Below are 18,404 nucleotides of genomic sequence, written 5' to 3' on the forward strand. Positions count from 1 at the left end.
AAACCTGAAAAGGCACCGGCTATAGAGGCTGCTGAAAAAAATATTGCTTCTCTTACCAAAAACTCATTCTTGGTATAATAAACCGAAAGGTAGAACGAGATCCCTGGAAACAACGGAGCTTCAAAGATACCAAGTAATGCCCTGCATGCAAGTAAGTCTTCGTATTTCTGTACCAAGCCAGTGCAAGTCATGACAATCCCCCATAAGATTACAGCCAAAACTATCAAAGCCGAAGGTTTAACGTGATTAAGCAAGATATTACTGGGGATCTCCAAAGTTGCGTAAAATATGAAAAACACCGTCAAGCAAAGGTTATACTCTGATCCTTGCAAATTCAAGTCTTCTGCAAGTCCTTCTATCTTCGCAGCACCAATATTGCCCCTGTCCAAAAAGCTTATCAAGTATAGAATTGTGAAAAGCGGCATCAACCTGAAATCAAGTTTTTTAATCAATTGTTTTTGATCAATGTCACTGAAATCCGGTTCAGAATCAAGGCTCCTTGTTGAGTTTTCGTCATTTGTAGAAGCAAAGCCTAACTTGGTAGAGTTATCATCAAAATCGGAACTCGTTGAATGGATAGAGGAAGAATTATTGTTTTTCTTTGAGCAATCGTCGAGAAGACCAGTAGGTTTATCAACCTCCCTCTCATTGAGCGAAGAAGTAATCGAAGCCATGATTGAATACAAACTATTCAACCCATTGCAAACACCAAGGATAAAAGGTTATATATAGCCATTACAAACTGCAAAAAGAGTAGTAGTGTCTATCAAGGAAAAAAAAATTTCTTGCTTCTCTTTACAATCAGATAAACTTAGGATGCATCCCCACCTTCCCCAGTGTGTCCCCATCAGCAACAATGCTCCCACCATGTGGTGAGCCTGTTCCAGCTGGAGAGATGACGACGTGGATGCCAAAATTGATCAACAGTAGCTCTGCGGAAGAATTTTGCAACTCAAGGACACGAGATGAAAATGTGGGGAAGAACCCCCCTAATGATGTAATACAACGGCTGGGAAACACGTACACCGTACGGCTGGAATATTTTAAAAGTATATAAGTTTGATTAGAGTCTATAGACAAAATAAGGGCTTTTATCACCCATTTCAAGTAGTTCTTCGTCGGAGTAGTTATCGTAAGCACCAGCTTGAATTTTTTTAGAATTTTTAGAGTTGGAAACACTATAACCGATTAAAGAAGCAGTTGCAGCAATAATCCCAAGGGAAACAAATAGGATTTGGATACCATGGCCCAATAAGAATCTAGGAGCATCCTGAGCTCTGTAGATGTTACTACTGACGATTCCACCAAAGTTCCCAAACCCGATTTGGAAAGCGATTGCAACTGCTCTTTTATAAGAGCCCGACACGTTATTTGAAAGCCAAACAATAACCACCGGTAAGGATGGATAGGCACCTAATGCAATGATGAAAAGGGCAGCATAGATCGATTTTGGGTGGGTAGCTGGACTCATGGATATACAGATTATGAAACCAACCAATTCAAAAAGGAAGTTTACAATGATGAACGGAGCACGAACTCCCACGACACCAGAATAATAAGCTTGCACAATACTTATTATGGCTGCTGCGATATACACCGGAGCAGTCAATAATTGGGCTTTTGTTGCAGTATAACCCAAGTTATTAATGATTGTTGGAGCGAAAAGTGAAAGCCCGTAAATTGGAATAGCAAGGGCAAAATACATGAAAACAGAGGCCCAACATTGCCAATCTTTGAAAACTGCCCAGATATACTTTGGTTTATTAGAGTGATCTTCACCAACTGGAGCTTTTCTATTGAGATTCTCAACAGCGTTTTTGTCAATTAAGCTACCCCCATCAGTATTAGAGTCATTTTTAACTCGATGAATAACATACTCTCTTTCTCGGTCGTTTAAGAATTTAGCAGTTTGGGGGAAATCCGGGAAAACTAAGTATGCAAGGAGTCCAACCACAATGGTTAAAGCCCCTTCAAGAATGAAAATATATCTCCAACCTTCGATACCACCAATACCATCCATTTGAGTGATTGCAGCCGCCAATAACCCTGAAAAAGCCCCGGCTATTGAAGCACTAGAAACGAAAATTGCTTCTCTGACCAAAAACTCATTTTTCCTATAATAAAGGGAAAGATAAAAAGAAATACCTGGGAATAAAGGTGCTTCTAATATTCCTAGTAATGATCTACAAACAATCAAACCACCGTAATTTTTCACTAATCCAGTTAATGTCATTACAATCCCCCATAGTATCATTGCCGAAACCATGAAAAGAGAAGGCTTAACATGTTTCAAGATAATATTACTGGGGATTTCTGCACACGAATAAAAAATGAAAAAAACTGTTAAACAGTTATTGTATTGTTGACTTTGTAAATTTAAGTCCTGAGGAAGACCCTCGATCTTAGCAGCACCAATATTACCTCTATCCAAGAAACTAATCAAGTAGATAATCGTGAATAAGGGCAAAACCCTGAAGTCAATCTTTCGAAGTAGTTTTTTTTCATCAACGTCACTAAAGTCAGGTACTAAATCCTCCAAAGAAGCAGACTCGTACTCTAAATTTTGATTAGTATCTTTTTCGTTTAGTTCGTTTTTTGCAGCTGGCATTTTAGCCTCCATCCTGATGTTTTTCGATATATAAATGAAGATTATATCTTTTTCAAAGAAATCAATGTCGATGAAATTTTCACCATCTGCCAAATTCCGTCAATTTTAGTTTCCCCACGTCGACCTGCGAGCGGCTTTGTTTATCTGAACCAATCAAACAATATTTTTCGGGATTCCTTCAAACATGCCGATGAGTCATTCTGCCCGTACTTATATCGCGGTGGTGCTGGCCTTGGGCAGGACCTCTGGTGGGCTGCTGACCTTGGGGACCTCTGGTGGGCTGCCGGGGTTTTGCTGATACAAGCCCTGTTTGAAACTCCGAAAAATACGAGGCCGTCCCTGGACATCCGTACACCCGGTACCCGTTTGACGTATTTTTCAACTTGACATATCTACGACATCCAGTTCGATAGTTGTATATGAGTTTTCTGGAGTGTCACTTTCTGAGTGACTTTGTTGTTACTTAATTGTTATTTGAATTACTTGTTATTTGAATTACTTGTTATTTGAATTACTTGTTATTTGAATTACTTGTTATTTGAATTACTTGTTATTTGAATTACTTGTTACTTGTTACTTGTTTGAATCAGAATGTATTGAATGGAAATGGTTTGTGCTTCTATTGATACTCCTGGCTGAACGAACCTTCGACACGCAAAGCTGGATTGGTGTTTGTGTTAATGGGTTTAGTGCTGGATTCCTATTGAAAGTGTCCCGAGAACAAAGAGCAGAACAATTGGTATTGTAAGTACCATTTCCAAAGATAAGATCCAAGTACCATTTCCAAAGATACAATCCAAGGAACGAGTAAGATCTAATGCGAGGGCTCGTGAAATGGACAAAGCCTTTCCAAACATGCTTTTTGCAAGCCCTTCTTCATCACCATCTTCATAACAGGGTCTTTCCTGGTCACGTGCCACAGTAGGCTAGCACCCGTGCACCGCGGGTTTTGCATGCTTAAAGTTTAATTTAGTGGGGGTAAAAGCAGAGCAGCCAAAATCAATCCTCTTATCATAAATTAATTAAGATAACAACCTTTGATACGAGTTGGCGTCCATTTGTGCTTGACGATATCTGGAAGGGTTGATTGTAATTCATCCCTTAAAACTTGGTCCGGAAAATCCTTTACACCCTTTTCTTTGTCGTGTGATTGATGAGCAAGTTGAGCCTGAGGCTTAATTATTATTTGCAGCTATGGAAAATAATATAATTGTGATTACAACCATGATTAAAAAATGCAAGTATAGGAAGACTTAAAGTTTCTGGGTATATTGAAGAAATATTTTATAAGCTGTTAAATGAATATTTTGTAAAGTAATCAAGGGGATTTTTTATAAGGGACACATACATTGAAAAAAAAAAATTCTACAGCATGCCAAATTCATCAAATTCATTTCATGACAACAGATTCATAATCCAAAAAGCCAAGACTTGGAATATCTTCCTTCCTCGACCAGCGAACAGATACAACAGCTCCAGTACAAGGACAACAGCAAGGTAGGCGAATAGAATAATAGAAACCTCCTCCACTTCCTTCTCGGTCTTGTGATTCTCTCATTCAAGCAAATCAATCCTCAAACAGAAATAGCATAGCATTAGGGAAAAGAATAGATTTAGAACAAAGTAAGTGTATAATGTTATGTCATTGACCGAATATGAATTAAGATTTATATAGGGCTTTTGTCTTTTCGCAGTCGTATGCAGGGCTGGTTGTTTTGTATGCACTGTTCTATTATCTTTTTGCAGTCTCTTGTTTAAGTTGTTTCAATAATAAAATTAGCAAGAAACCAGAATTTCCTAGCTGAACAAGTGATGTCCTTATTGGGGATTTGCCGTGTTTATCAAGATGGGAATTTTGCTCGTGACTACTAACTGATTGCAAAAAAAAAAAATAAAAAAAAAAAAAAAAAAAAAAAAAAAAAAAAAAAAAAAAAAAAAAAAAAAAAAGTTGCTTCTATATCTACAACGAAATGAAATTTAAAAGCATATGTAGTCATATTGATAGTCGTTAAGTAATATTAATCACATAAAGATTAGCAAAAAAAATAAAGGAATAGGTATAGAAAAAGAAACTTAGCAGGAATAAATCAAGCAAAGAACAGAAAAATCAACTCCAACGATAGAAAAATTTTGTGATAAGAAATCAAACAGAACAAGCGAATGGCTTTATGTAAAAGGAAAGAAAAACTTTGCTAACCCTCAAGCATCACTAGAAAACAAAGAGAAAAATCGTATGCGATATAAATGATTAAAGATATTAGGAATATATTAAAGGAACGGGAAAAAAAATCTAGTTAAAAGATTAGTATTCTTTAAGCGAAATTAATATGCAAAAATAATTCAAAGGGAGAAGAAATATCATAATCTGTAGGAAAAATAAGGGCTTTTATCACCCATTTGCCTTAATTGTTCTTCTGAGTACAGATCATAAAATCCACTTGCTAATTTTCTTTTTTTATTAAGATTAGCAAAAGTATAACCAAGGAATAATATTGTAACCATCACCAATCCTAATATTATGAACCCAATTTCAACAGAATGACCTAAGATAAAATGAGGTGAATCTTTAGCACGGTAAAAACTGGCACTGAATGTAGAACCAAAATTACCTAAAGCGATTTGTAAACCAACTCCAATAGCTCTTTTATACGAACCAGATAAATTATTACTATTCCAAACCACCACCATGGGGAAAGCAGGATAAATCCCCATAGCAATAATAAAGGTACCAGCATAAACCACTCCAGGATTTGAAATTGGATCTCCAGTTATACAAACCACATAACCAACTAACATTGAGATGAAATTAAATAGTAGGAAAGGAGATCTAACCCCAACCCAACTTGAAACAAACGCTTGAATCACACTAAATATCTTAGCCACCAAATAAATCGGAATTGATAACAAGTGGCTAATAGTTGAATCAAAACCTAAATTTTCAATTATAACTGGAGAAAAAATTGATAATCCACTTAATGGAACACAAGTTCCAATGTATAAGAATAATTGACCCCAAAACTGCCAATCTTTCAAAACATCAATAATATATTTATCATTATTTGAATCATCTTCCGCTATTTTAGGAATTCTTTTCAATAAATTATCATTTACTTGAATGAAGTCATCATCGTCATTATTATTATCATGAGCTACTCTGTATTGAACGTATTTCTTTTCCCGTTCTGATAAAAAATTTGCATCTTTAGGGAAATCAGGGAAATATTTATAAGCAGCAATGGCGATTAATAAACTAAATCCACCTTCGATTATAAATAAGTATCTCCAACCTTCAATTCCCCCATAACCATCTAACCTATTAATTCCAATAGCTAATAATCCACTAAAAGCACCAGCTATCGAAGCAGCAGAGAAAAAAATTGATTCTCTAATTAAAAATTCATCTCTAGTATAGTACATTGATAAACAAAAAGTTACTTGGGGGAATAAAGGTGCTTGTAAAATACCTAAAAATGATCTTGCTGCCATCAATTGTTTGTAGTTTTGTAAACCCCCCATTAACGTCATCAAAGCTGACCAAAGAATCATGGTACCAATAACTAAATGAGATGGTTTTGTTCTCTTAATTAAGTAGATTGATGGTATTTGAATTGAAGCATAAAGAATGAAAAAAACAGTTATTGATAAAGAATAATCATGTTGACTCAACCCCAAATCTTTACTAATTCCTTCTTGATGAGCCTCATCTATATTACCTCTATCTAAAAATGCAATTAAATATATAATAGTTAATAAAGGCATTAATCTCCAATCTAATTTTCTCACAATTTTTTTTTCACTCATATCACTGAAATCATCTTCATCTTCTTTATCAAAGTCTTCATCATCATTTGACCCAGATGATGAACTTTGCAGTTCAACTTTACTAATTATGGTTCGTTGATAATTTTTCTTTTTATTTTCTTGTTTAGTTGGATAGATACATGAGCTCATGGTTTCTTGTGATTGTTGGTGTTGTACCACCCTTTCCTCCTGATACTTCTTGAACTTCTCATAATCAACCGGCGACGAAGGCTCACTTTCTCCAAGATCAATCGATTCACGATTAGCTGAATTTAGTGATAACCTAGGACTAGTAAACTTCATGGTTATCAATTTACAAAGAAAACAAAAAGAACCACCAGAATACGAAGAAAGAAAAGAACTTCCATCTTCAACTTTATAAGGAAATGCTATGGTTATATAAGTTTTCTAGCCAAAAAGATAGAAATTACAAACTAGATAATAAACTTATAATATTATTGTTTAAAATTGCAAAAAAAAAAAAAAAAAAAAAAAGTGAATGCGAAAAAGATTGCAAAGCAAAAGAAATAAAAGCCAGCTAAAAGTTGCAGACCCTGCGTTAACAGAACTTTTTGCACAACTATACCGCATCAAGTTGATATCAGTAGGGAGTGAAGGGCTGGGAGTAACTGGGTAGAGGCTATCTACGACAAAGATGAGGATTGAAGAAGCAGAAATACCCGCGGAAGGGTGAAGTCACATAACAACAGGAGTCACAAGATGGTCATAGGATGCACTAGTCAAAACAAATTACATTAGGACATTAAGCAAATAATCGAAAAAGTATGGTTTAGCACTGGATTAAGAAGCAAGTAGTTAAAAAATAAAAAATCTTAAACAAAGACACCAACCAGTGAATATAATACTAAAATTAGTTGTAAAGCAAGGAAAAATTTAGAAATAATAAGAAAGATAATATGAAATAGCAAGAGCACTTGTTAAGTTTGGATGTTAAAAGAGAAAAAGGAAACCTCTTCCCGAGTGGAAATAAGAGAACAATCGTAACTCTAGAACCAAGTTTACCAAAAGGCAAAGGAATCTTGTGAACAAAGAATACCTTTAAGCTCACACTACTTTTAACAATAAGTTGGAGCACAATAAGGTTTCACAACCATTCTTTTCTTACTTTTTTCCCTTCATTTGTTTTCTATCGGACTAAGTGTCTAAGCAATATATGAAGGGGTGGTGATGGCGATGATTTGATGAGCTCAAAGCAATGGTTACAGAAATAATAAATACTCTATTGAAGAAGCTGTAATAATAATGATGCTGTAACCCTGCGAAGAAACAGTAAAACACCAGTCGCAAGACCAGTCGCAAGAGTCGCAAGGCCAGTCGCAAGACCAGTCGCAAGACCAGTCGCAAGACAAGTCGAAACGGAAACACAACAAACGACAGATGTACGGAAAGAGATGAAATGTCTTGGTTTAAGGTTTGATCGAGGTTTACTCTATTAAAGATATTTCACAACAAATCGTTGAATCGGGCAACCATACCAGATTAACCTGTAGCTTGGGACAAGCTTAACTTGCAATCTATATGATGCGGCAATACGTACATGAAAATATATCAAGGGTCTAGACATTGCATCGATGATGGGATGACAACTGAGAATAAAATAAATCTACTCTCTAGGTCTTGTGACATGAATAAGCGAGCTCAAGGAGCCACCATCACCATCTTATCGGTGGGGCTCCACTTTTCAACACATCACGAAGTAGAGACCGTCCCATTGATCAAGGATGCGTTTACTGATATGTTTACTGATACGTTTACTGATACGTTTATTGATACATTGATACATTGATACATTGGTACCTTTATTGTTGGGTTGATAATGGCTGATTATGTAAGTGCTTATTTATCTGGTGCACGGGTTTTATTGTTCTGGTGTACGGAGGTTTAAAAATATGCACGGGTGTTTTGTCCCCCCCTCTCCTACTGTGCTCCGAAGCCCAGCTGGCAGACCCCAAGGCCCACGGACAACCTGCTGGGCCTGGAAAGGGGCTTCCCGTGTAGTGCACTGGGGTTACAATCAGCAAGCTGGTGATTTGCTCTTTTGACCGTGAGAATCTGGTGAATCTCAGCAAGAAAAACTCCGGTAAACCGTCTGGACATATAGGGAGAATACCAAAAAAAAAAAAAAAAAAAAGTCTGACTAATTCATATACTGTTGCTCCTCCAAGTTTGTATAGTTAAGTTATCGTATAGTTAAGTTATAATACGGTTAAGGAGTCTTATAAAGCAGATATATGATGGCGTCAACTTCATCAAACGAACAAAATGACTTACCACCATCCAATAGGCCACTGAAACTTCATCATAATCGAAAGAAATCCAATTCAATATCGAATGCCGTATTGGCTAACCAACGGAATCATATTAAAAAAGTAAGTTTCAATCATGGATCCACTAGTAATTTGATTATGGCAAGTCCATCACCTAATTATGCATCATCAAATTCCTCATCAAATTCCTCATCGACTCTGTCTCCATCAGATTCATCAAATGAAGATGACCGGGGCGAAGAGAAGATTGAAAAACGTCGTCATTCTAATTTAACAAGCCAACTATCTAAATTAGATGAAAATCAAGAAACCAAATCAACAAATCATTCTTTAAAGAAAAAACCATCAGGATCTCATTTAAGATCAAATCCTCAATCACGGTTAACTCGTTTTACTTCGTATCCAAATGAAAAAATGAATATCAGTAAATCATTGGATTCTCATTTATCAAATAATTTCAATACTAATACCCCCAATAATGATTCAAATACAATCTTACCCGAATTTAATAAACGACCTTTAACTGATACTCCAATAGTATCCAGTATGGGATCTCCAATTACAAAATATCAATCAAGTGATTATTATGATACCGATGATGATATGGACGATAATAAAAAAACCATTGACGAAAAATTAAACTCAAACTCAAAAAGACCAATCTTAAAGACTAAAAATATCTCTCATTTAAATTTGACGGACTTGGATGATAAACTGAATTCAAGCTCGGTTTCTCCAATGACCTCCACTACAAATGTCAGTAAAAAGGAGGAAAAATCTAATAAGTTATCGAAAACAAAATCAAGTGAACATCGATTAAATCTAGATGAAGATGTCCGGGCGGATTTATTACACGATGTTCCTATTGAATTACAACAAGAATTTGAAAAAACTCCTTCACTAGAACAATTGAAAAATTTATTATTAACAAAACCTCCTCCTCCTGCTCATAAAGCTTATACGTTGAATATCCCCGGACAAACTTCTTCTAAAACAAGTCCTGATGGTCATATTGCTTCCGTTGATGTTGGTTCTAAATTAGTTATTGTAATGGTTGGTTTACCAGCAAGAGGTAAATCTTATATTACAAATAAGTTAACCAGATACTTAAATTGGTTACAACATGATTGTAGAGTTTTCAATGTTGGTAATACTAGAAGAAAAGATAAAAATAATAGTGGTCCTGAAGCTAATCCTTTACCCGATATTAACACTCCTCAAAATGAATCTCAAAATAATACTAATAATAATAGTCCAGCATTAAATACTAAAGATGAAGAAGTTGTTGTTAAAAAGGATTCAAATTCTCATAATGCCGATTTTTTCAATCCAAATAATAAAAATTCAAATACTTTAAGAGAAAAATGGGCAATGGATACCTTAGATCAATTATTAAATTATGTTATTGATGGTTCGGGTAGTGTTGGTATATTTGATGCAACAAATTCAACTAAATCCCGTCGTCTTAAAGTTTTGAAAAGAATTCAACAAAGATCAAAAGGTGAATTGAAAGTTTTATATTTAGAAAGTATTTGTTCTGATCCTTCCATTATTGAATCAAATATAAGATTAAAATTAAGTGGTCCTGATTATAAATCCATGGATCCAGAAGTTGCATTAAAAGATTTTGTTGGAAGATTACGTAATTATGAAAAGGCTTATGAAACAATTGATGAACTGGAAGAATCAATTCCAGGGTTTCAATATGTGAAAATGATTGATGTTGGTAAAAAAGTTGTTAGTTATAATATTCAAGGTTTTTTAGCATCCCAAACAATTTATTTTCTACTTAACTTTAATTTATGTGAACGTCAAATTTGGATCACTAGACACGGTGAATCAGTTGATAATTTAAGTGGTAGAATTGGTGGAGATTCTCATTTAACTAAGCGTGGTCAAAAATTTTCGAAAACTTTAGCAAATTTTATGGATTATCAAAGATCAGAGTTTAGAAAACAACAATTAGAAAGATTTAGTACAAGATTAGAATTAAAATATAATTCAATTTTTGGAGACGACTCAAATGAATCTTCGAATGATGATGATCAAAAATTAGATAATATCCCAACTGAACCAAATTTCTGTGTTTGGACATCGATGTTATTTAGAGCAGTGGAAACCGGGAAATATTTTGATGAACAATTATTTTCAATTAAAGAAATGAGAATGTTAAATGAATTAGGTGGAGGTAAATTTGAAGGTTTAACTTATAATGAAATTCAAAAAAAATATCCAAAAGAATTCGATAGCAGATTGAGAAATAAATTAACTTACAGATATCCTGGAGTCGGGGGTGAATCTTATTTAGATGTTTTAACCAGATTAAGACCTTTAATTACTGAGATTGAAAGAACTACCGATCATTTATTGATTATTAGTCATCGAGTTGTTTTAAGAATTTTATTAGCTTATTTTTTGAATTTAGATAAATCTTCAATTGGTGAGTTAGATGTTCCTTTACATACTTTATACTGTTTGGAACTGAAACCTTACGGTACTGATTATAGAATGTATGAGTATGATGAAAGTTTAGATTGGTTTGTTAAAAGAGAACCCGAGCATCAAAAAAATATGAAGGAAGTTGGGGTCCTTTTCAAAGAACGTAAGTACTCAGTGGTGCCAACTGCTCCTCCATCTTCTAAGAGAAATCGTCCCAAAACAGTCGCTGCTCCAAATGCAGTTGCTAAAGATAAACAAAATGATGCCGCCGTTGGTAATTTCAGTCTAAGAAGAAGCTTAAGCTTTGGTGCAAGACTGGCTTCTTCTCCTTCTACTACCGATGATCAAGAAAGTGCTAATAATAGCTTATCTAAAAAATTAGAAGATTTGAAAAACTTGAGAACTCCTTGATCATCTTGCATTCTCTTCTCTCTTATGATCACATGTGTATATTAAAAAAGCATTAACGTCATTGTCATGATTTAACCCAACCATTTCTTGTAGTAAGCCATCTACCGTCTATTGTCAAGTCAATCCATTTGGCTTTATCAGTGACCCATACTAATCCCTCGGCCCATCTCCCGTGTTCTTGATCCATGGCCACTTCCCTATTACAACTGCCTCTTATAACTGCCTATTCCAACTGCCTACTACCTCTCACTGCTCCTTCTCCCTCTTAACTGACTGCCAATTGGCTGATGGCAGCAGTTGCAATTAGCTTTTGGTGCACGGGTGTGGTTTTACCTTCCAGTTATCCCTTGGAGGGCGTGCGCCGGTGCCCTTTTTCTACTGTCATCACCAAAAATTTCGCCTATAAATTTTTCTCTTTAATTTTCCCTTTGTGTGTGAGTTCATTGACAGCGCTTAATTCGAGTTGAGTTAACCATTGGTTTGATCAAGCAACAAGGAATCTTGTTAAGCTCTGCTGCTTGCTAATTGGTCATTGAACCTGTCAGAGACGCTCTTATTCTGCTTTTGTTTTGGGTCTTCGCGTACGCCGTCTACCGAGAGTGTGTCGCTTGTCGTGTCTTTGTTTGCTCTCGTAATTTCAACACTAAAGAATCCAATAACCTTAGTATTCATTCGTTATTCAGAAATAAGTTTAGTGTTTGATTGGGCTATTTTGGAAAGTCATTTGTGGTTTGGTGAAGAGGTGTCCCGGAGAAGAAGCTTAGTTTATATAATTTAATATTTTCATTGCTTATTGAATTTCCGTTGAAATCAGCTCTTGTTTTTAAGTCCATGATGTCAAATCAAAACGTATCAGAGTCTCCCAATAGGAATGTTAAGCGTCTATCGATAGATATTCCGCCCATGGTGAATCCGAGTCAAAGTCAACAACTGCAACAGCAAAAGCAACCAAGTAGTCAAGACAAGTCCAAAACCAAAAGCGATTTGGAAAGACCTATAGGAGGAGCTTTCAAAATACCAAAAGAGAAACTATTATCCCCGTCTATTGAAAATAAATTATATGATTCCAATCTTAGTTCTCCTTTTGCATCTAATAAAACAACTTCAAATATTCACCAAGGAGGTGTATCCCTTTCTGATACTCCATTAACTTCAAGTAATGAAAATTCATCGCAAAATAGTACTACTACTTTACATGCTCCCAATAATAAAACCGCTCCTCCGCTAAATAGTAATTTCAAGATACCAAAGGAAAAACTAATATCTCCTCAACTGGAATCAAAAGCAATTCGACCCCATCCTTCTGCTGACTCAAGCTCAAAATTTACATCTACCTCCTTAAATCCTCAGTTAAATGGTACTGCTTCTCCAGTAAACTCCGCCTCAGCAACAAACCCTGATGAGGTATCAACTGGGAATCGTAATACTGCTAATAGGTCGCAAAATCCTTCTTCAAATATTGGCCAATCTCCCATTCTTACCACCACTAATAATAATCCATACACTTCTGCTAACGGTAATCTTAACCAAAATAGTGGTGGTAATTCTAACCTAGTATCCAATTCCAATCATCAACCTTCTGCTTCTTCTGCTTCTGCTCTCCGTAATAAACAAATTGTTTCAAATTTGAATAAATCTTTGAAAGCAAAACAAAAGATTATAAATGGTAAAGAACCTCATCCAAAAAATCCAACCTTAATATCAGAAATCGTCAATACCTCTCCAAAATCTACCACTTTCCCAAGTGGTATTACCGGTAATGAGTCTACGGTTTCTATAACTTCAAATCAACAAGTTGTTAATCCTTCTACTAATGAACTAGAGGATCTGAAAGATTTGAATTCGTCTGCAGTTAAGCATGATAACAATGATTCTAATACTACTAATAACAATAATAATAATAATAATAATAATAATAATAATAATAATAATACTAATACTAATCCTACCCCTAATGCTAATAATAATACGAATACTAATACTAATACTAATACTAATACCAATAATAATAATAATAATCTGGTTAATGATAATCTTCAAACCGTTCCAACAACTTTAAATAATCAACCTACGGCAACTAATACCAATAACGATACTTCAACAAATACAAAATCAAATAAACCAAAGACTAAAAAATCTTCAAAACAAAATTCCACTAGAACTGACTTTTTCGCTGCTAAACTAGCTAGTGCTGTTGATGACGTTGAAAGTTCTGATAGTGATGAAACTTTTGTTTATGAAAATAATAACTTGAATGATTATGATGATGATAATACTAATTCAATTAACAATAATGTTAATGTTCCTAATCCCTCTTACACTCCTCTCCCTCCTCATTCCAATCCTCTATCACCAGATGGTACGACCCCAAATAATAACTTGGATGCTTCAAACAGTCCCCTTCAAGTTGCTGGACCTAATCCCCATGTTCAAAATCAAGGAAATACCATTCCAGGTAATAATCAACCTCAAAGTTCTCAAATTCAACCGGTAGTAGAAGGGTCTGTGACTTCTTCTATAAAACCTGATGATGATTATATTGGACATCCCATAAGACGTGCTGATTCAATAAAATCAATTCATTCATTCAAATTGAATAATGCTGCTCATACACCAAAACATTCGAAAAATGTAAAATCGCCCCAACAATCTCAATCACAACCAACCCCTTCTGCATCTTCTACAGGTACTCCTTCCTTACCCTTTACCTCAAACCATCAAATTCATCAACCTCAACCTTTCCATTCTCCACTCGATAATTCATATGATAGTAATCATTATCTTGACCATATATTAAAATCAAGACCTTCCACTCAGAGACAAGGCTCAACTTTCTCGTTGGCCCATTCAACCAGTAATAATGATGAAAGAAATTTTGCCGATCTTAATAATCAAAATATTAATGCAACTGGTAAAGCTTTAAGTAATTTCAGTCATTCCCCTCTTAGTCATTACGCTTCCAATGTAAATGCTCATCCTGCTATTCATAATCCAGTTCAAAGTTTTGGTATTAATTATCATACTTCCCGTACTCAAAGTATTAATGATGATGATCATTATTCGTATGATGAAGTTGATGATGATGCTGAAATTGACGATTTATCAACAGAAGGTGATTATTTCAACAATAATCAAAATAACACTGTTTCCATGAATCCTAACCCCAATAACCTTAATGGTGTAAATCAAGCAGCTGATGATAATAATAATAGTAATGGTAGTCTGAATGCTACATATATTAACCAACAATTGAATCAAGGAATTAAAAACAATGATAATACTACAGTTACTAGTAAAAATACTTCAAAGAAGAATTATAAATCTTCAAATAATTCTTCAAAATTAAGGTCAACAACTTCTAAACTATTTGATAAAAAAGGTAGTCAACCTAGAAGGTATAGTATTATTCCTGATGATTTCGATATTGAAGATTTCGATGATGAATTAATTTATTATGATCATAATATTAGATTTCCTCATAATGGTACTAATAATAATAGTGGTATTTTAAACGAAAATTCCCCCTTGATTAATCAAGGTAGTAACAGTCATTCTAGAATTCCACATTATAGATCTCTTAATTTAAATTTGCAAGGTGGTAAGAAAGCTTCAAGTCTCATCAAGAATAAAAGATACTTATCGATGGGTCCTTCTCATACCCCTACTAGTGGTGGTAATATAAGTCCTCCATTAGGCAATAATAATAATAATAATAATAATAATGCCAACCCCAATCCTAATCCTAATACTAATAGTGACATTTTCCCATTCCCTTATCCTGATCCTATGCAAAATTATTACTATGATTTGGATGAATACGATGAAGAAAGCCAGTTAATCGATCATAAGAGCTTTAACGGTGGAAATGGTGGTCGTCATCCACATTTATCACCAAGCACCGGACATTTCTTTTTACCACGAAAGGTTTCCAAAAACAATCTTAACAATAGCCGTATCAATTGCATAAAAAGTTTTCTTTATACTTTAATTGGTATACTTTGTATATTGGCTATCGGATTTGTTTCGGGCTTTGTATTGGCATCAACAAAGGACTTGACCAATGTTAATATTATTGGTGTTGAAAATACTTTGGTCAGTCAAGATGAACTACTTTTTAATATTGTCGTCGAGGCTTATAATCCAGGATGGTTTACAGTTGTTATCGATGAGGTTGAATTGGATGTATTCGCTAAAAGTGGGTATTTACCTGACAACGCGGTAGATGGTGGATCTTCTGGTATTTCTGTCAATAGCATGGTGGAAACTGTTCTCTTGGGAAGCGTTTTCTCTTTAGAGTCTTCTCTATCTTTTGAAGGAGGATTTTTTAATCGTGATCCAATTCAACAAACTGGTGCCATTAAATTGTTGTCTCCTGGTAAAAACTTGACGAATTTTAACAATAACTTCATTTTGGGTAATGACCGAGATTATTTCAAAATTTTACCAACTGAGTTTGTCTCAAAGGGTAACTCTACTGAACCTGATAACTCAAAGAAATGGGAGATCATCTCCAAAAATCCTTTCGACCTTATAATAAGAGGTATTTTGAAATACAATTTACCCATGACTAAAAACACTAAATCTGTTGTGGTCAATAAAGTACAATACGTTGATCCAAATCAAGATGGATTATCAGGATAACCCTCCTTTATTTTTCTCTTTTTTTTTTGCTTTTTCTTTTGCTTCTTTTTTTTTTTTTTTTCATTTATAGCATCATTACTTATAATCTTAATAGATCTGAAGAATGCTCCATTTTATTAAAAGTTACATAGACTACTAGTTTCTCTTTGTTAATATGTTATATAAGGCATTAGAGTCCCTATGGTGTCTCTGTTTCAATCTAACTTTAAAAGGCTTAGGTTCAAACGATGTAGCGTTCGGACATGAATCATTTTGAAAAGGATCAAGTACCATTAGCATGGAGCTATCAATGGGTCTTCTGATTTTGAAAAGAAGAATCATTCTAGCTGTTAATGTATATAAACCTTTGACTGCTAAATGCTGTCCCGAGCATTTTCTTGACCCGGCACCAAATGCTAAATGGCTAATTTGTTTTGAGCTTAACATTTTACCAGTATTCTTGTCTAACCAACGCTCAGGAATGAATTCAAAAGGTTCTGGAAACCTGCTTGGATCATGGTTGGCAGCATAAGCATTCATGAAGAGAATAGTATCTTCAGGAATATTAATATTTTTATACCTTACTTTCTTAGTTGTTGTTCGGGGTAATGCCAACGGTAAAACTGTGAAAAATCTAAAACACTCTTCTACTAAAGCCAAGATATAATCACATTTCATTTCATATGCTGAAAGTTTCCAAGCTTTGATTGCATTATCATCATAACAATCCATTAATTTTTTGAAAGCTGTTTCTTGAATTAAGTATCCATAATTTGGATGTGAGAGATGTCCCATCAAATGGTTAAAGTTGAAAGAAGTATTATCAAGGCCAGCGCTAACTAAAGTTAAGCAGAGACTTTGAATCTCTGCAAAGCTTAATTCACTAGTGTTTTGAAGAAGACATCTTCCGATCAAACTTTGACAAGCGGAAAGATTTTTCATTTGAATTCTTTGCTGCAAATTTTCTAAAAGATAGTCCATGTACTTATCACGTCGAATACGCCAAAAATTTGCTTTACTTGCATTAGATAACAAGCTTAGCGGCTTGTACCTTAAGAAAGGAAAATAATCCTGCAAATTTGTTATGGGAGACCTTAATTTTATTATTTCACTTTCAACCTCTATTATTTCATGAGCTAATTCCGAATCAGAATTGAAACAATCCATTTGCCAACCATAAGCAATACTAATAGCACTTCTCAAAGCAAAGTATTGGCCATATTTTAGCAAGTCGATATCACTAAACCTAGTGTTTATGTAGTTATAGATATTTTCAGAAGGAAGACAATTCAATTCTATATTTTGACAAACTATTTTCTTCATAGTATATTTAGTCTCCTCGTCCAATATTGAGGACAATAAATCGACATTTCTTCTGTTAAGTTCCATAGAAATGGTCTTCTTCTTTCTTTGATAAGTTTCTCCGGCTGGTGTTGATCCAACAGTGAATCCTTGAGAGGCAGACACTATATCATGAAATGTAAAAGAGACTGGTCTTGAGTTATTTGCAACTGCATGATTTACCCATAATTGCTTGATATCATCGAATGAATTGACAACAATCATTCGTTTGCAACCTATTCTTATTTGAAACATATCTTTACGATAAACCGCTCCCCAGTGCATAAAGACTTTAGAAGGGTGATTCCAAATCTCAAGCAAGTTTCCAATTATTGGTGTTTCTGGTATGGAAAATAAGCCTTCAATTTTTTCGGGAGTCCCAATTCCTATAATATCTAAAATAACCCATACTAAAAATAAACTAACGACAATATCTAAAATATCAGTTATAGAAAGGTCGAAGGATAAAGAAACCATGAGATCTTTTGGAAAAGTAGAATTCATGTTTTCACAGTGATTTGGTAGCTAAAGCAATTTTTTGCAATCAAAAGTTGCAAAAAAAGAGTATTTTTAATTTTATGAGATTTTTGTAAAAAAAGCATTAAATTTTTGTCAAGATGAACTTGAAGTTTAATGAAAAACAGCAATAAAGTAGTTTTTTCTATATTTTAAGCTTATAAGGATAACCTTCTTATCGAATCTTTTATCTATAAGAAAAACCCCAAAAATTATCATAAAACTTCGAAAACTTGAAAAGCTGGATTTGTGCCCAAAGTATTGGGGAAAGCTTGTTGCAAAACAGCCACAAACTTTCGTTTTCGATCGAACTCTCTTACAATAATGAACTTTTAAAACAAGGCATAGACTTAATTTTTCATAATCTACTATAAAAAAGG

At 34.4% G+C, this 18,404-nt stretch overlaps 8 protein-coding genes across 8 annotated transcripts in view; 3 read left to right on the forward strand and 5 right to left on the reverse strand.

The window, feature by feature from the left end:
- The window catches only part of HYPBUDRAFT_150531 (MFS general substrate transporter), a gene marked incomplete at both ends in the record, with an annotated part of 1,738 nt that extends 1,064 nt beyond the window's left edge, over positions 1-674 (reverse strand). The window contains one exon of the mRNA XM_020220280.1: positions 57-674. Within this exon, the coding sequence (XP_020074218.1) occupies positions 57-674 (618 nt within the window). The remainder of the gene's footprint in view (positions 1-56) is intronic.
- Positions 675-765: 91 nt separating this feature from the next.
- Positions 766-3,465, reverse strand: HYPBUDRAFT_243992 (MFS general substrate transporter; the record flags this gene model as incomplete). Its single annotated transcript, XM_020223322.1, has 2 exons — positions 766-2,526; positions 3,414-3,465. 2 exons carry the CDS (start codon positions 3,463-3,465, stop codon positions 1,064-1,066), a joined length of 1,515 nt encoding a protein of 504 aa, XP_020074219.1. The 3' UTR covers positions 766-1,063.
- A 467-nt stretch (positions 3,466-3,932) lies between these two features.
- HYPBUDRAFT_154021 (uncharacterized protein) lies at positions 3,933-4,172 on the reverse strand (the record flags this gene model as incomplete). The annotated part of the gene is made up of 1 exon (XM_020221856.1): positions 3,933-4,172. A coding segment is annotated over exon 1 (163 nt), but the record flags the coding sequence as incomplete, so codon positions are not given.
- Positions 4,173-4,563: 391 nt separating this feature from the next.
- Positions 4,564-6,781, reverse strand: HYPBUDRAFT_230432 (MFS general substrate transporter). The gene has a single exon (XM_020223140.1). It carries the CDS (start codon positions 6,710-6,712, stop codon positions 4,967-4,969), a length of 1,746 nt encoding a protein of 581 aa, XP_020074221.1. The 5' UTR covers positions 6,713-6,781; the 3' UTR covers positions 4,564-4,966.
- An 893-nt stretch (positions 6,782-7,674) lies between these two features.
- On the forward strand, positions 7,675-8,561 carry HYPBUDRAFT_154022 (uncharacterized protein). Its single transcript, XM_020221857.1, has one exon. The coding sequence runs from the start codon at positions 8,055-8,057 to the stop codon at positions 8,214-8,216; it is 162 nt and encodes a 53-aa protein (XP_020074222.1). The 5' UTR covers positions 7,675-8,054; the 3' UTR covers positions 8,217-8,561.
- Positions 8,562-8,570: 9 nt separating this feature from the next.
- PFK26 (Pfk26p) lies at positions 8,571-11,623 on the forward strand. Its single transcript, XM_020219874.1, has one exon. It carries the CDS (start codon positions 8,662-8,664, stop codon positions 11,545-11,547), a length of 2,886 nt encoding a protein of 961 aa, XP_020074223.1. The 5' UTR covers positions 8,571-8,661; the 3' UTR covers positions 11,548-11,623.
- A 409-nt stretch (positions 11,624-12,032) lies between these two features.
- On the forward strand, positions 12,033-16,188 carry VAC7 (Vac7p; the record flags this gene model as incomplete). The annotated part of the gene is made up of 1 exon (XM_020223323.1): positions 12,033-16,188. Exon 1 carries the CDS (start codon positions 12,379-12,381, stop codon positions 16,186-16,188), a length of 3,810 nt encoding a protein of 1,269 aa, XP_020074224.1. The 5' UTR covers positions 12,033-12,378.
- Positions 16,189-16,323: 135 nt separating this feature from the next.
- HYPBUDRAFT_114747 (uncharacterized protein) lies at positions 16,324-17,985 on the reverse strand (the record flags this gene model as incomplete). The annotated part of the gene is made up of 1 exon (XM_020219063.1): positions 16,324-17,985. The coding sequence occupies one exon, from the start codon at positions 17,983-17,985 to the stop codon at positions 16,324-16,326; it is 1,662 nt and encodes a 553-aa protein (XP_020074225.1).
- Between the last annotated feature and the right edge of the window lie 419 nt (positions 17,986-18,404).

The sequence above is a fragment of the Hyphopichia burtonii genome, assembly GCF_001661395.1.
Source record: "Hyphopichia burtonii NRRL Y-1933 unplaced genomic scaffold HYPBUscaffold_8, whole genome shotgun sequence".
NCBI classification, from domain to species: Eukaryota; Fungi; Ascomycota; class Pichiomycetes; order Serinales; family Debaryomycetaceae; genus Hyphopichia; species Hyphopichia burtonii.